The 15,893-nt window shown below is 41.8% G+C and overlaps 1 protein-coding gene across 4 annotated transcripts in view; it reads right to left on the bottom strand.

Moving 5' to 3' along the window:
* LOC126027836 (protocadherin alpha-C2) overlaps positions 1 to 15,893 on the bottom strand; it is a 207,957-nt gene that overhangs the window by 167,101 nt on the left and 24,963 nt on the right. The window contains exons 1-2 of one of the 4 annotated variants that reach the window (XM_049786855.1): positions 13,038 to 13,371; positions 4,842 to 6,908 (exon numbers count right to left, since the gene is read on the bottom strand). The exons of 2 other annotated variants lie outside the window; for them this stretch is intronic. In XM_049786855.1, coding sequence (XP_049642812.1) covers positions 4,842 to 6,908; positions 13,038 to 13,361 — 2,391 coding nt within the window. In that variant the 5' untranslated portion in view covers positions 13,362 to 13,371. Of the gene's footprint in view, positions 1 to 4,841; positions 6,909 to 13,037; positions 13,372 to 15,893 lie in introns of those variants that run through there. One more of the 4 variants, XM_049786856.1, reaches the window with a different exon arrangement.

Raw genomic sequence — 15,893 nt, forward strand, 5'->3', positions numbered from 1 at the left:
TTTTTCCACTAATGTTCTTTTGCTACATTTTACACTTGCATGCAAAATGTTCGAAGAGGGGGATATTCTGCAATTCCTTTTGAAAATCACCTCTGGTTATGCATAATCTTGTGAATTTTAATAAGAATTAGTTTTTCCTGCTGTTATTTTTAGGGCCTATTCACACAACAGATATCAACCCATTGACTTTAAATGAAAACATAACTATATCATAAGAATAAAAAGTCAGATGATGAAGTATGGGAACATTGGTAATGAGAGTTGACACTGGTGGTGGGATTGGTTCTGAAAGATTATATGCATAAAGATCAATTATCAATTGCTTTGGAGCTCATAGTTCTTTAACTAAATTAAAAATTAACAAAAATGTTAACAAAAAAGAGGGGCCAGAGAGATAGCACAGCGGTAGAGCATTTGCCTTTCACGGGGCTGATCCATGTCGGACTGCGGTTCAATCTCCGCATCCCATATGGTCCCCCAAGCCAGGAGTGAGTCCCAGGAGTAACCCAGAAGCATCACCGGGTGTGGCCAAAAAAATTAACAAAAAAGAAAGAAAAGAAATAAAATTGTGAAGGTGGAAAATATTGATAAGCAACATGTCAGTTTCTATTTTAAGAAATACACCACTTTTATAAATTTCCCCTTATAGAACTGAATGTTTATAAAATATTCTGGATCAAGAAAATACCCAGTCAATGTACACAAGAGATTTGTGTGTGAGAGTGTGTGTGAATAAACAATTATTCGAATCCATTAAACAGAGCGATGCTTTAAAGTTCTAGATTTGGGGACAGAGAGATAGTGCTGTGGGTGAGTGTCTTGCACTCAGCTGACCTGGTTTGATCCCTAGTACCCCATGTTAATCCTTAGATCCCTGAGTGCAGAGTCAGGGCTAAACCCTAAACAGCAGGTATGCTCTCAAAACAAAACAAAAAGTTCTGGATTTTTATTTGCTTGTTCTAATTTTTGTTCTGGGCTACACCTGAAATTGTAATCAGCTCATGGGATTTAGTAGACAGATAGTAGTGCTAGTGAACAAACCTGGAGCTTCTGCACGCAAAGCATTCACTCTAGTCCTGTACTCAGGATTCACTTTGTATAAAAATACCCGATAGAATTGGTCTCTTTAGTCTCAGAATTCACTTTGTATAAAAAATACCCAATAGTTGCACAATTACACAATTACATATGTATTTTATGTCATTTAATTCACCACAAATGGGTTAAACTTCTATATTCCCCCTCATCATATTTACTGTCACAAGGATAAATTTTACCCATATAAAATAAATTGACTTTGTTTCTATGCAATAACTTGTAGATACATATGTTACTATAACTTTAGCAAAGAGGAAATGGAGGGGAATCCTACATTTATCTCTTGCTATGACTATTTTTACTGACAACAAAACTGTAAGGCAAAGAGATAGTATAGGTTTAATAATTCTCAGGTCTATTTTGTGCACTAATATACAGAAAATAATAGTTTGCATATTTTGTATCTTTTCTCCCCTCTAAAACTCTGAGTAGAAAAGTTTATATTATCTCTTTAACAAAGATTTACATTTATAGTTAAGAGTTCCTTAAGGTTTTCTGATTATTCTTGTCAAAGGCCCAACTTCATCTCACTTTTCCACCTAACCTAGATTATAGAGTCAACAAGTTAAATATGGTCATCAATAAACCCTAGAGTCATCCACTTATATCATTTCTATAATTTTTTTTGTTTTTTTGGGTCACACCGGTTTGATGCTTAGGGGTTACTCCTGGCTAAGCGCTCAGAAATTGCCCCTGGCTTGGGGGGACCATATGGGACACCTGGGGATTGAACCGTGGTCCTTCCTTGGTGAGCGCTTGCAAGGTAGACACCTTACCTCTAGTGCCACCTCACTGGCCCCATCATTTCTATAATTTTTCTTCAGCTTACAACAACACAACCTAATTATCCAATTCTCCTGTTAAACTCCTTAAAATAAAACAAGTCACTTAACCACAGAATTAAATATTCTCTACAAATTAATTCTCACCTTTACCTTGAGACCATAATTTAATTCATATCAATTATTTCCCTCTTTCCACAGAGTCTTTCATATTCTCTTCCCTCTTGTGTTTATTTTCAATCTCTTTATCATCACCTGGTAAGGTGATTGTCCAGATAGATAAGACATCAAATAAAAACCCAACAGTTCTCTTCTTACCCAGATACTTTTCTTTATATTTTGTTTTTATTCCCTAAAGAAAAATAGCCCACACTCCTATATATACCTAAATAATTTCTAGGAATCCACATTTACTTAATTTCGTTCCCACATATTAAGAAAGATTCAAACACCTCTAACTAAGTAATATTTATACATATGCATTATAGATAGGTATATATAACTTGCTACTTGTAAAATAATGTATTTTAACTAAGAATATTGAGAGTATTGTCATGGATTATCATGACAAGTATTATCATGCAATCACAAGTATCCCTATGTAACAAATATATGAAAACAAAGAGGCAGCAAGATGATAATGGGTATATACATTAAAGTGATGTGGCAACAAGCCAAGGAAAGCTGACAGCCACCAGAAGTTTAAAGAGCTTTTTACAAAGAGCTACAGGAGAGGTAAACCGTTTCAATTTTGAATTTCTGGACTCCAAAACTGTGATAAAATAAAATGTTTAAAACCACCCAAATTTCAGTATTGTATTATATCAGCACAGGAAAAACTACCTACATAAATTCATCATTTATACTGATTTCCATTTATGAGACTTTCCCTTGGTGATTTTATCCTATCATCGATTTATTTTTCCCTAAGATAATTCCCAAATCCACAGCATAATATCTCCTGAGTTTGAAACTCATAATTACAATCATAATGATGTTATTCCCAGAAACCCAAGTAATGTTTTAGTCAATGCTCCTCACCATTAAAAAATAGTCCCACATACTTGATTTTTCAAGTCTTTTTTTCAACACCATATAAAGTGTCATCCTCCAAGTGACCAAAGTAAAACTGCTTTTGTCATATGTAATTTTATCTTTCTCTTATTGTTTATATTGAGTTACAGATATCTGGCTGTTTTTACTTTTAAACTACTTGTATACAAATTTACTTTGATCCATTTCTACCATAATAATTTAAGTTCTTGTTATTGGAAACCTGAAGTATTATTAATGAGTATCAACTAGAGTCAGCATTATAGCTCAGCTGATAGGTGCTTGCTTTCCATGCAGTCAACCTAGGTTAAATCTCTGATAATATATAGAAGCTCTTGAGCTCCACCAGCAATAATTCCTGAGTGAAGAGCCAGGAGTAAATCCTGAGCACCTTTAGGTGTGGCCATCCTCCCCCAAAAAAGAGTATTGCCTAGTTTTTCTAATTTAAGACTCTCCCTACACATCATTAAGTAGACAATTATTGGATCTCCTAATTTAATCATAATTAGCTAAATTATTTCTCCACCTCTAATATTTTCCTGTTCAAGCATTATTGTTTTTTAGGGGGTCACATCCAATGACATTCAGGGTTTACTCCTGGCTATGCGCTCAGAAATTGGTCCTAACTCTGGGGACCATACGACACCAGGGATCAAAACCAGGTTCATCCTGAGTTAACCACGTGCAAGAAAAATGCCCTACCGCAGTACTCTTGCTCTGTCCAATGTTGAAACATTATTGATTTTTCAAGACATTCTTCATTGAAACATTTCCTAATTTCTAAATCCCACATCTACTTCTAACATCTAAGGGTAAAGTAAGCCAAATCTTATTTTCAATATTTAAATCTTATTACAATAGCATGTATTTGTTAAAAAATGCATTGAACATTCTATCCCATATTTTAAAGATATAAAAATTAAAACCCTATATATTAAAAAGCATCAATCAAAATATGCCATAAGCAGTTTAAGATTATATATTGAAAATAATTTTATATTGGCTTAAAAGTATTTAGGTTGATATTATTTTTAAGTATTAATACTTGAACAAATATATTTCAAATTGCTGTAAACAGCAATAGTAAAATATTTACCTTATGAAACATTTCTTAATTTGTTATAATCTGCGGAAAAGCAATAGTTTGAAAGTAAATAGTGATAAAAAGGACATTTAGGACTATGCATATGAAAGTAAAAAAATACAATTAAAAATATCTGGAAATTGGGGCCGGAGAGATAGCATGGAGGTAAGTCATTTGCCTTGCATGCTGAAGAACAGTGGTTCGAATCCTGGCATCCCATATGGTCCCCCGAGCCTGCCAGGAGCGATTTCTGAGCATAGAGCCAGGAGTAACCCCTGAGCACTGCCAGGTGTGGCCCAAAAAATTATATATCTGGGAAAAAATCCATGCTATAAATTATAACAGTTCTCAAAAACCCACTGTTTTCAATAATGCTGTAATAAATTTTAAGGCCAAAATAAAAATGAGAGGGAACAGCACAAATATATTAAACTGTGATTATCAATGGTTCTTTTTTTTTTTTTTTTTTGGTTTTTGGGTCACACCCAGCAGTGCTCAGGGGTTACTCCTGGCTGTCTGCTCAGAAATAGCTCCTGGCAGGCATGGGGGACCATATGGGACACCGGGATTCGAACCAACCACCTTTGGTCCTGGATCGGCTGCTTGCAAGGCAAACGCCACTGTGCTATCTCTCCGGGCCCAATAGTTCTATTTTAACTCTATACCTCATGTATAGATTTAAAATTCACAACATGAAAAGTAACAAATTACTAAAACTAATCAAAGAGAATTTTCATTAATGGAAAGATTCATTACAAATTTAAAAAAGAAAGATAAAATAGCCTAACAAGTACATTTTTTTAAAATACACATATAAAATTATATCAATTACTTACTTCAGTGGAAGAATTTAAAGAGTCTTCCCTTGACTGTGTAAGGCAGGGGCTAAAGGCCATGAGGTCCGCCTTGGGGGGACCCTCCCCAGAGCACACCCGCTGCCGCCTCTGCTGCGACGACGACCAGCTCCCCACCGCGCTGGCGCACACCACGGGGGGCTTGGCCTCCGCGCTCGCCGCCCCGCGGCCCGGCGCCCAGCAGCGCAGCGCACTGTACAGCAGCAGCGTGAGCACCAGCAGGCTGGACACGGCGCAGATGGCCACGATCAGGTACACGTTCACGTCCACCAACGCCGCCGCCGCGCCCGCCACCGCCACGCGCGACGGCGCCGCCTGGGGCGCCTGGCCGCTCTCCACCAGCGACAGCAGCACCGTGGCCGTGGCCGTGAGCGCCGGCTCGCCGTGGTCCTTCACCAGCACCAGCAGGCGCTGGCGGGCCGCGTCCGCCTCGTCCAGGCCGCGCGTCGTGCTGATCTCGCCCGTGTACAGCCCCACGCGGAACGGGCTGCGCGCGCCGCCCGCCCACGGCGCCAGCTCGTACGACAGCCACGCGTTGTAGCCCGAGTCCGCGTCCACGGCGCGCACCTTCGCCACCACGTGGCCCGCGCCCACCGAGCGCGACACCAGCTCGCCGCGCGCGCCCCCCAGCGCGCCCCCCAGCGCGCCCGCGCCCGCCGGCAGCAGCGCGGGCGCGTTGTCGTTCTCGTCCAGCACGAACACCTGCAGCGTCACGTTGCTGCCCAGCGGAGGCACGCCCGCGTCGCGCGCGCTCACCTGGAAGCGCAGCAGCTCCAGCTCCTCGTGGTCCAGGGGCTGCAGCGCGAACACCTGGCCGCTCTCCGCGTGCACCGACACGTAGCTCGACAGCGCGCGCTCGCCCACGCGCCGCTCCACCAGCGCGTACGACACGCGCGCGTTCTCCTGCGCGTCCGCGTCGCGCGCCGACACCGTGAAGATGTGGCAGCCCGGCGCGTTGTTCTCCTTCACGAACACCGTGTACTCGGGCTGCGCGAACGCGGGCGCGTGGTCGTTCACGTCCGACACCTCCACCGACACGCTGGCCGTGGCCCACAGCGCGGGCGAGCCCCCGTCCCTCGCCGTCACCACCACCTGGTAGCTCGGCACGTTCTCGCGGTCCAGGGCGCTGTCCAGCACCAGGGAATAGTGGTTCTTGTAGGTGGACACCAGCTTGAAGGGAACCTGAGGTGTCAGAGAGCAGGTAACTTGCCCATTTGTCCCAAAGTCTTGGTCTGATACGCTGATGGAGGCGATGACAGCGCCTATCTGGGCATCTTCTCTAACTGCAAGTGACAGAGAAGTGACTGTTACCTCGGGTACATTGTCATTTAGGTCCAGAACTTCCACGAAGATTGTACAGTGACTGGCCATGGAGGGACTTCCCTTATCAATGGCCTGGACCTGAATTTCATACTCATTATTCTCTTCAAAATCCAGTTTCCCATAAACTCTGATTTCACCTGTTTCTGAATGTATTGAAAACATACATTTCTCACTAACTGGCAAAACCTGTCTAATTCCATAGATGATTTCTCTATTCAATCCTTCATCTGGATCAGAAGCATTTAGTTGAATAACTATCGTGCCATTAGGGACATTTTCAAACAGCGCTGCTTTATAAGCAGGCTTCTCAAACTCTGGAGCGTTGTCATTCACATCCAGGATGGTTATTTGAATTTCAATAGATCCAGTGAGCTCGGGTTTACCACCATCCTCTGCACTCAGCAATAATTTCAGTTCTGGGGTTTCCTCTCTATTCAATGAATTTTGAAGAACTAGTTCAGGCAACATATTTTTATCGTTTTTCGTTACAGTTTTAAGAGAAAAAAACTCATTTGGACTTAACCTATAAGTCAGAAGAGAGTTTACGCCAACATCCGCATCAGAAGCGCCCTCTAGAGGAAAATGAGAATCCGGGGGCGCCGATTCAGAAATAAGTATCTTTTGTTTTTCTTCTCTGAAAACTGGCGGATTGTCATTAATGTCCTTCACCTCCACCTCCACATGGAAAACCTGCAGCGGCCGGTCCACGATCACCTCCAGGTGGAGGCTGCACTCCAACCTCCGCCCGCACAGCGCCTCGCGGTCGATGCGAGAATTCACAAACAAAATGCCATTCTGCAGATTCACCTCCAGCAGGTCCCCGTGGTCCTTGGACGCCACCCGGAACAGGCGCGGCACCAGCTCCGCCAGCTCCAGCCCCAGGTCCTGGGCGATGCGGCCCACGAACGTGCCGTGTTTGGCCTCCTCGGGGACCGAGTAGCGGATCTGGCCGCTCCCTTCTTCCCAGGATGCGAGCAGCAGAAGCGAGAGAAGCAGACACTGGCATCCCCGGCTTTCTCGCCAGGAAAACTTCATTGCAGGCGAAAAGAACACCGATGTGGAAACGTCACTTAAGCGAACTATTGTCCTAGAATCTTTAGAGCAGCCTTCTATTCCTCTAAGTCCGTGTTGGATAATTTTTACTCAGCATCCCCATCAATATGGAGTCGATCCTATTCTATGAATGGGCTGATCCTGGGCTTGGAAACAAACGTTGCCTTTCACCTCTTGAGCGTATAGCGACATCATGTGACAGATCATGTAAGTACAAGAAAGAGGTTCTTGGGTTTTGCTATTCTTGGGCACTTTAAATTGTTGTGAGATGGGATGTTTTTATGAATGATTAGTAAATGTCTATTTGAGATATATACATATATATTATAACAGGACAGATACTTTTCAATATGGTTATTTTAAAAATTATCATCCAAATGCATCACAAACTAATCATTGAAATAATGTCAGAAGTTATTCTTTAGCGATCATAGAGAATAAAATCAGGAAAATATGCATCACCCCATTATAATACTGTTCACAATCCAGTTTCATGACTTATCCTCAGTGGTACTATACAGTAGAATTTTATCCTTCATAATACTATATAGTAGAATTTTAAGAGAAAATAAATAACTTCATTACCTATTAAAGAAAATGAATTAAAATAGTTCATTTACATAAATAACTATTCATAGCTCTGGTAACTATTGTAATTAATTAAATGTGGTGTCATTTATTTCTGTAACATGTTCAAATGAGGCTTGGTGCATATTCTGGAAATCATTCAGTAGAGTATTTCAAAGTTCACCATGTTCTAAAACAGTGAAGCACGAATATGATCATCATCTTGTGAACTATTTTAGATCCTAATGTCTTTGAAGACAAAACAATATGAACTCCAATAAACATTTGGTTTTCTCTCAAGTTTTACCTTCAGACCAGTCAATATTTACTCAAAATATTCTTCACAGAAAAAGATGACTATGATGTCAGGAAGAAATAAACAGACTTCTTAGAATTTTAAGAAGTGATGGCTTTGACATGGGGGAGATAGTACAGAGGATAAGGTATTCTTGGCATTCTATATGGTCCACCAAGCCTATCAGAAGTAATCCCTAAGTGCAGTGACAGGAGTAAGCCCTGATCACAGTTGAGCATGGTAAAAAATAAAGGAGAAAATTAAGAAAGTAAAGATGCAAAAACTGCACTATAGAATTTATAAGTCTATAAAATTCAAGTAAAAATTTTTCATGCATTTGTTTTGTTTACATAACCTAAATACTCAAGGTCTACAAATAAAATTAAAAAGCTTAAATTATATCTTTACATCATAGAATGTAATCTTCAGAATAATTTATAAAAGCTATTAAATTTTTATAAATTAGTCCAAATAATTTTGAATGATCTAAAATGTAATTACATACTGCAAATATATTTATATAATAATCACTTCCTTGTTAAATTATTTTATTTATTACTTTCAGTATCTTTATTATATATTTTGATAATTTATTCAGATAACTCATTTTATTGTTGACAAGCTACATGTGTTATGATCACTGTATCCAAAATATTATTTTATATTCTAATCTGATTGACTACTTTGGAATGATTTTAGTTACTTAATTTTGAGTTAAAAATTCCTGCCCTGAGGTTTGAATGTATCATGGAGTTCACAGATTTTTTCCAAATTGGATGAATGCTGTGAACATTTAAGGGAGAATGACCACACACATAGATAATAATCTGATATGAGGAGTTGGAGCAATAGCCCTGTGGATAGGGCTCTTGCCTTGCACAAAGCCAACCCAGGTTCTATCCCTAGCATTCCTATTGTTCCAACTACTGCCAGTAGTGACCCCTAAACAAAGACCCAGGAGAAAGTCCCCAAACCTGCCCTGCAGGTATCTCCTTGTGCCCCCCCCCAAATCTGGAATAAGAATAACTTACAGATAAATTATCCTTGCTGTATGGGAGTCATAGTACAGTGGGTACGAGCTTTTCCTTCATGAAACAAACCCAACACACATAAAGTCCTCCAAGAAATGCAAGGATTAATTTTTGAGTGCAGAGCCAGGAATAAGCTCTGAGCACTGCTAGATATGGTCCAAAAATTAAAAATGGAATAAAATCATTTTACTAGTTTATTTGTATGTAATTATACTACACAGAAAGAAATTTAACCAAAACTAGAGGAGAAACATTTAAGTGTAAAAAATTTAAAGTACTGCATGAATTTAATAAGTGCCAATATGCCTCACTTCAGTACAGTTAATGTTTTTCATTATAAATGAAAATTTTAAAGCAAAAAAGAAAGTCAACTAGTACATTTTGCAAATATTATTTGCCTATATTTAGGCCAGTAGGAAGTTTTGAATGACTTAAGTAACATGAATAACTTTATTTGCTTAGTTTAATTTAGAAACATAAATCTGGGGGCCGGGCGGTGGCGCTAAAGGTAAGGTGCCTGCCTTGCCTGCGCTAGCCTTGGACGGACCGCGGTTCGATCCCCCGGTGTCCCATATGGTCCCCCAAGCCAGGACCAACTTCTGAGCGCATAGCCAGGAGTAACCCCTGAGTGTTACCGGGTGTGGCCCAAAAACCAAAAAAAAAAAAAAAAAAAGAAACATAAATCTGGGTGTTCAGTTTAAGTTTCAGTCAATAAAGAAGAAATAGCATGAGTACATAAAACTACAATTTTGCAAACAATTTGGAAGCAGATAATAATAATGAGACAAAATTAAAGGCAATTTAATAGGTAAAATATATGATATTTAATGCCATATAATATTTAACCCCACACAAAAGGTAACTAGGAACTGCAGAGATAGTACAGCATGTACGGCACCTGCCTTGCACACAGCCAGGGTTCAATATCCAACATCCTATATGTTGTCCCCTAAGCCTCAGCACTGCTGAATGTGATCCCCCAATAGTTCAAGGCAAGCCTGAGAGAAAAAACAATTATCTTAATGGTATAAAAAATCAATACAAATGTTAATAAGGTCTGATTAATATGACTAATCCAGGGCCATTTTCTCTAATTAAAGATTGGGGTACAAAGCAGTAACAGATATAGTTTGGCAAACCTGGGTTTCATCCTCAGCACCTCACAAGGCTCTTCAAACCACCAGAAGTGAATTCTAAGCACAGATCCAGGAGTAAGATATTAGCACAGCTAGTGTAGTCCAAAATTAGCAAGAAAAGACAGAATCCTGAAAAGTAGAGTTTTCTCTAATGAAGTAATGATACTAAAAATCACTGTTGTGGGCTGGAGGGATAGTACAGTGGATAGGGCATTTATCTGGCAAGAGTCTAAACCAGGTTTTATCCACTACATCCCGTATTAGTCCCATAAGCACTACTAGGAGTGACTCCTGATTTCAGAGCCAGAATTAATCTCTGAGCATGGCCATATGTGGGCCAGAAACAAATTACTGTTATAACTTTTAACGTTTTCTGAGAAAACACAGAGAAATAACAATGTGTTGCCAAAGTTGATTCATCATATAATCAAACTAAGACATATGTATCATTTGTCAAGTTATAAACAACCAATACTCTTTAAAGCAATTCTTGAAATCTTCAGTTAAGTAGACTTTTTCAGATGGGGCCTGTTCTTGTATAATGCTGGGACCATGCTTGCTTTGACATCTAATTGTGGACCCTTGCATGTAAAGCATACGCTCTGTCCTTTTGGGCCATCTCTCTCGGCATGGATGTGAATTCTATTTTATAAAAACTTTAACCAGAAAAAGAATCAATGGAACCTACCTGGTGATTTGATGTAACCTCCTGCCTTTCACATCCATCTTCTCTATCTGGTCCTGGAGGCAGGCAGGGACTGAAGGCCATGAGGTCCGCCTTGGGGGGACCCTCCCCAGAGCACACCCTCTGCCTCCTCTGCTGCGAAGACGACCAGCTCCCCACCGCGCTGGCGCACACCACGGGGGGCTTGGCCTCCGCACTCGCCGCCCCGCGGCCCGGCGCCCAGCAGCGCAGCGCACTGTACAGCAGCAGCGTGAGCACCAGCAGGCTGGACACGGCGCAGATGGCCACGATCAGGTACACGTTCACGTCCACCAGCGCCGCCGCCGCCGCGCCCGCCACCGCCACGCGCGACGGCGCCGCCTGGGGCGCCTGGCCGCTCTCCACCAGCGACAGCAGCACCGTGGCCGTGGCCGTGAGCGCCGGCTCGCCGTGGTCCTTCACCAGCACCAGCAGGCGCTGGCGGGCCGCGTCCGCCTCGTCCAGGCCGCGCGTCGTGCTGATCTCGCCCGTGTACAGCCCCACGCGGAACGGGCTGCGCGCGCCGCCCGCCCACGGCGCCAGCTCGTACGACAGCCACGCGTTGTAGCCCGAGTCCGCGTCCACGGCGCGCACCTTCGCCACCACGTGGCCCGCGCCCACCGAGCGCGACACCAGCTCGCCGCGCGCGCCCCCCAGCGCGCCCCCCAGCGCGCCCGCGCCCGCCGGCAGCAGCGCGGGCGCGTTGTCGTTCTCGTCCAGCACGAACACCTGCAGCGTCACGTTGCTGCCCAGCGGAGGCACGCCCGCGTCGCGCGCGCTCACCTGGAAGCGCAGCAGCTCCAGCTCCTCGTGGTCCAGGGGCTGCAGCGCGAACACCTGGCCGCTCTCCGCGTGCACCGACACGTAGCTCGACAGCGCGCGCTCGCCCACGCGCCGCTCCACCAGCGCGTACGACACGCGCGCGTTCTCCTGCGCGTCCGCGTCGCGCGCCGACACCGTGAAGATGTGGCAGCCCGGCGCGTTGTTCTCCTTCACGAACACCGTGTACTCGGGCTGCGCGAACGCGGGCGCGTGGTCGTTCACGTCCGACACCTCCACCGACACGCTGGCCGTGGCCCACAGCGCGGGCGAGCCCCCGTCCCTCGCCGTCACCACCACCTGGTAGCTCGGCACGTTCTCGCGGTCCAGGGCGCTGTCCAGCACCAGGGAATAGTGGTTCTTGTAGGTGGACACCAGCTTGAAGGGCATATTTGGACTTAGTGAGCAGGTGACTTGTCCATTGGCACCAGAGTCTAGGTCAGACACGCTTATGAGTGCGATGACTGTACTGGGTGGAGCGTCTTCTCTGACGGGCAGAGACAGGGAAGTCACAGTAATTTTAGGAACATTATCATTAGCGTCTAAGATTTCTATCCAGACAGTACAGTGACCTATCATGGGCGGAGTGCCTTTATCTATGGCCTGCACTTCAAGTTCATAGAACCTGTTTTCTTCATAATCTAATGTTCCATTGACCCTTATTTCTCCATTGATTTTATCTAATGTAAATAAGGGTTCTCCATAGGGCTTAATCGATCTCAAGGAATAAGTTATCTCGCCATTGACTCCGTCATCTCGATCTGTGGCGTTTAATTTTATCACAAACGTCTCCTTGGCTGCGTTCTCTATAAGTCTTACCTTGTATTCTGATTGGTCAAACTCCGGGTCATTGTCATTAATATCCAACACGACGATGGAAAGTTGAACAGAGCCCGTTAGCTCTGGCTTCCCCCCATCTGTAGCTGTCAGTAGTAAATTAAGTTCAGGAGTTTTCTCTCTGTCCAGAGATTTCTTTAGTGTAAGCGACAGTTTTTTGGTCGATTTGCTATTTGCTGGTGGTTCTAAAGAAAAATACTCATTTTGGCTGAGTCTATAGGTCAATAGGGCATTTTCTCCTATATCCGCATCAGAAGCGCCCTCTAGAGGAAATCGCGAGTCAGGTTGCTTGGATTCCGAAATTAGCAATTTTTGTTCTAAAGAAAACACAGGCGGGTTGTCGTTAATGTCCTTCACCTCCACCTCCACATGGAAAACCTGCAGCGGCCCGTCCACGATCACCTCCAGGTGGAGGCTGCACTCCAACCTCCGCCCGCACAGCGCCTCGCGGTCGATCCGAGAATTCACAAACAAAATGCCATTCTGCAGATTCACCTCCAGCAGGTCCCCGTGGTCCCTGGACGCCACCCGGAACAGGCGCGGCACCAGCTCCGCCAGCTCCAGCCCCAGGTCCTGGGCGATGCGGCCCACGAACGTACCGTGTTTGGCCTCCTCGGGGACAGAGTAGTAAACCTGGCCGCTCCCTGCCTCCCAGGACGCGAGAGACAGGAGAGAGAAGAGCAACAGTCGCGTACCGCTCAATCCTCTTCTTCGAGACCTGAACATTTCATATGACTTCGACATCCAAAATAAGATTCCTTACAGCATTGAAGACTCCGATTTGTGGTTTAAAATCACGCTGAATATTTTATAAGTTTCCAAGGGTCCTTTAATAGTAGCATCCGGCATGATGGAGTTCCTTTGTATGGGAGTTCCTGGCTTTGGGAAACCTTGAATCAACTCCTTCCACCGAGTAAAGAGCGCCACCTTGTGCCTGTAGCTATGTGAGTACCATCAACTACATACAACACTATAGAATTTTGTTGAAAGAAAAATGAATTTCACAAGTTTTGTTATTTTATCCCCAAAATATTAGTTCCAGAAGGCTTATTGTAATTTGAGATTATGATGAAATTTATGGTGAATAATATCAAGTGAAATTATTTGAGTCATTTAGAGTGATTTAAACAGTTGATCTTTTACTTATTTATAAAAAAGCATATCACTATAAAAAAATAAATTTAATAAACAATCATAACAATTGGCCTTAGATATTTCTGAATATATTGTTCTTTATATGAAAAATTATAAACATAGTTTTACTACTATTCTACCTTGTTACATTTACTACATGGAACTCAAAGACAATTTGGTTTCTTGTTGCTGTTCTTATTTTTGGACACCACCATCAGTGCTGAGGATCTCTTCTGGAAGTGCTCACATTCTTATCTACGTAGATTTTTATGTCAATTTCATTTCAATTTTTCATTAATATTAATATTTTATTCTGTTTATCTCCAAATAACTTTACATTCATTGAAGAACAACAATAACTGCTTCAACTATACTAGTTTAAAATAACTGACAATGGATTTACAATTTAAAACAGTAATGGGTTTAATAATATGAAATAGTCTTTCAATTGTATGTCCTCCAAATGTCTTATATTGTGAGAAAGGTAGAAACTAATCAAACAACTCAATATGAAGATCTTAGTCTTTGTTAAAATTCAATTTCATAATATATCAAGTAGGATATGCTAATTGCTTACCAAGTCTCATTGTTTTAAACTAACAAATTTGAAGCAATTTATTATTGTTCCTGAATGAATGTAAAGTTGTGTCAGTCTTCTTTTTTTCATCAGGGATCAATCTCGAGTCTCTGACATTGCAATGAATGTAACTGTTGTAGTCTTAAGCTACTCATGTACCTTATGATACATAACATAATATTCATATGATATAAGATACAATGATATATTGATATAATATAATGTTCCACTAGTCATCATCTTTCACTAAAATTCCATAGTAGATCTAATATTTACTAAAAACATTAAATAGAAAATTAAATTATAAAGCTGATCTTAGGAACCCAAAAGTTTCTTTTTTAAAAATTAACAAATTAAATATACCATCTAACATGTAGTAACCAAATAATAAAATGTACTCAATAATGTTCACTCTGTGCTATCAAGACTTTTCAACTATACAGTTATTGGATCACAATTTTCAGCTGGCCAAATCTCTCAGACAATAAGACTAAATCCTGTACTTTATCGATATTCAAAGAATTTCATGAGTTACAAAAGTATTCAATTTGGGAAATGTTAATGTTTAGGATCCCAGAAATAATTACATTATCACTTACATTTTTAAAAAATATTATTTGGTTTTTGTAACACACAGGCATGTTTGATAGTAGATATTCCTGCCATGGTGTTTAGGGTAATCTTGGAATCAAACCTAAGACTCCTGAATAAAAAGCATGCACTCCCTAGACCTTGAAGATATCTTCCCAGTCACCAAACATCATTATTACTCACATCATAAAAAGGACAGTTTTTGTTTAAACACAGCCACCAAATATGGTCATCGGGGCACTATTAAGAGTGAACCATGATTGTAGAATTAGGAGTAAGCTATGAGAATAGCTAGTTGTGACCCAACCCTTCCAAAGGAAAAGCTTATTTTGTTATTATTATTATTTGCCTGTGACTGGGCTAAGAGCTTTGTTAATGACAAGTTGGCAGGTTGAAAAATAGACCGACATGTTCAAAATAAGCATTTTCAGCAAGTATAGGTCATAAGGCTTTAGTGTTCTACAACAATGCTGAAGATCAAGCACTCTTGTTTTATTCATATTAATTCTTTTTTTGTTTGTTTTTGGGTCACATGCGGCAGTGCTCAGGGGTTACCCCTGCTCCATACTCAGAAATTACTCCTGGCAGGCTCGGGGGACCATATGGGATGCTGGGATTCAAGCTACCGTCCTTCTGTATGCAAGACAACCAACCTACCTCCATGCTATCTCTCCGGCCCCTAATTCTTATTTATATCACTTTCAAACAACTATCTATTTTATAAGGCAACTGCTAATTATTTTCAGTTAAGTAATATACATAGATAAATCAATGTTGCATTAAACTATGTTCTTCTGAGATATGAGAAATGATATTTGTCCTGTATAGATTTTAGAAAAAAGAAGAAATGAGCAAAAAATATATGTAAGAAACTAATTATTAAAATATTCCCTAATTGGGGAAGGAAGACAGAGATTTCCAAGTATTGGAAATTTAGATATGCACCCCTAAGATAC

This window comes from Suncus etruscus, chromosome 14 (assembly GCF_024139225.1).
Source record: "Suncus etruscus isolate mSunEtr1 chromosome 14, mSunEtr1.pri.cur, whole genome shotgun sequence".
Lineage (NCBI taxonomy): Eukaryota > Metazoa > Chordata > Mammalia > Eulipotyphla > Soricidae > Suncus > Suncus etruscus.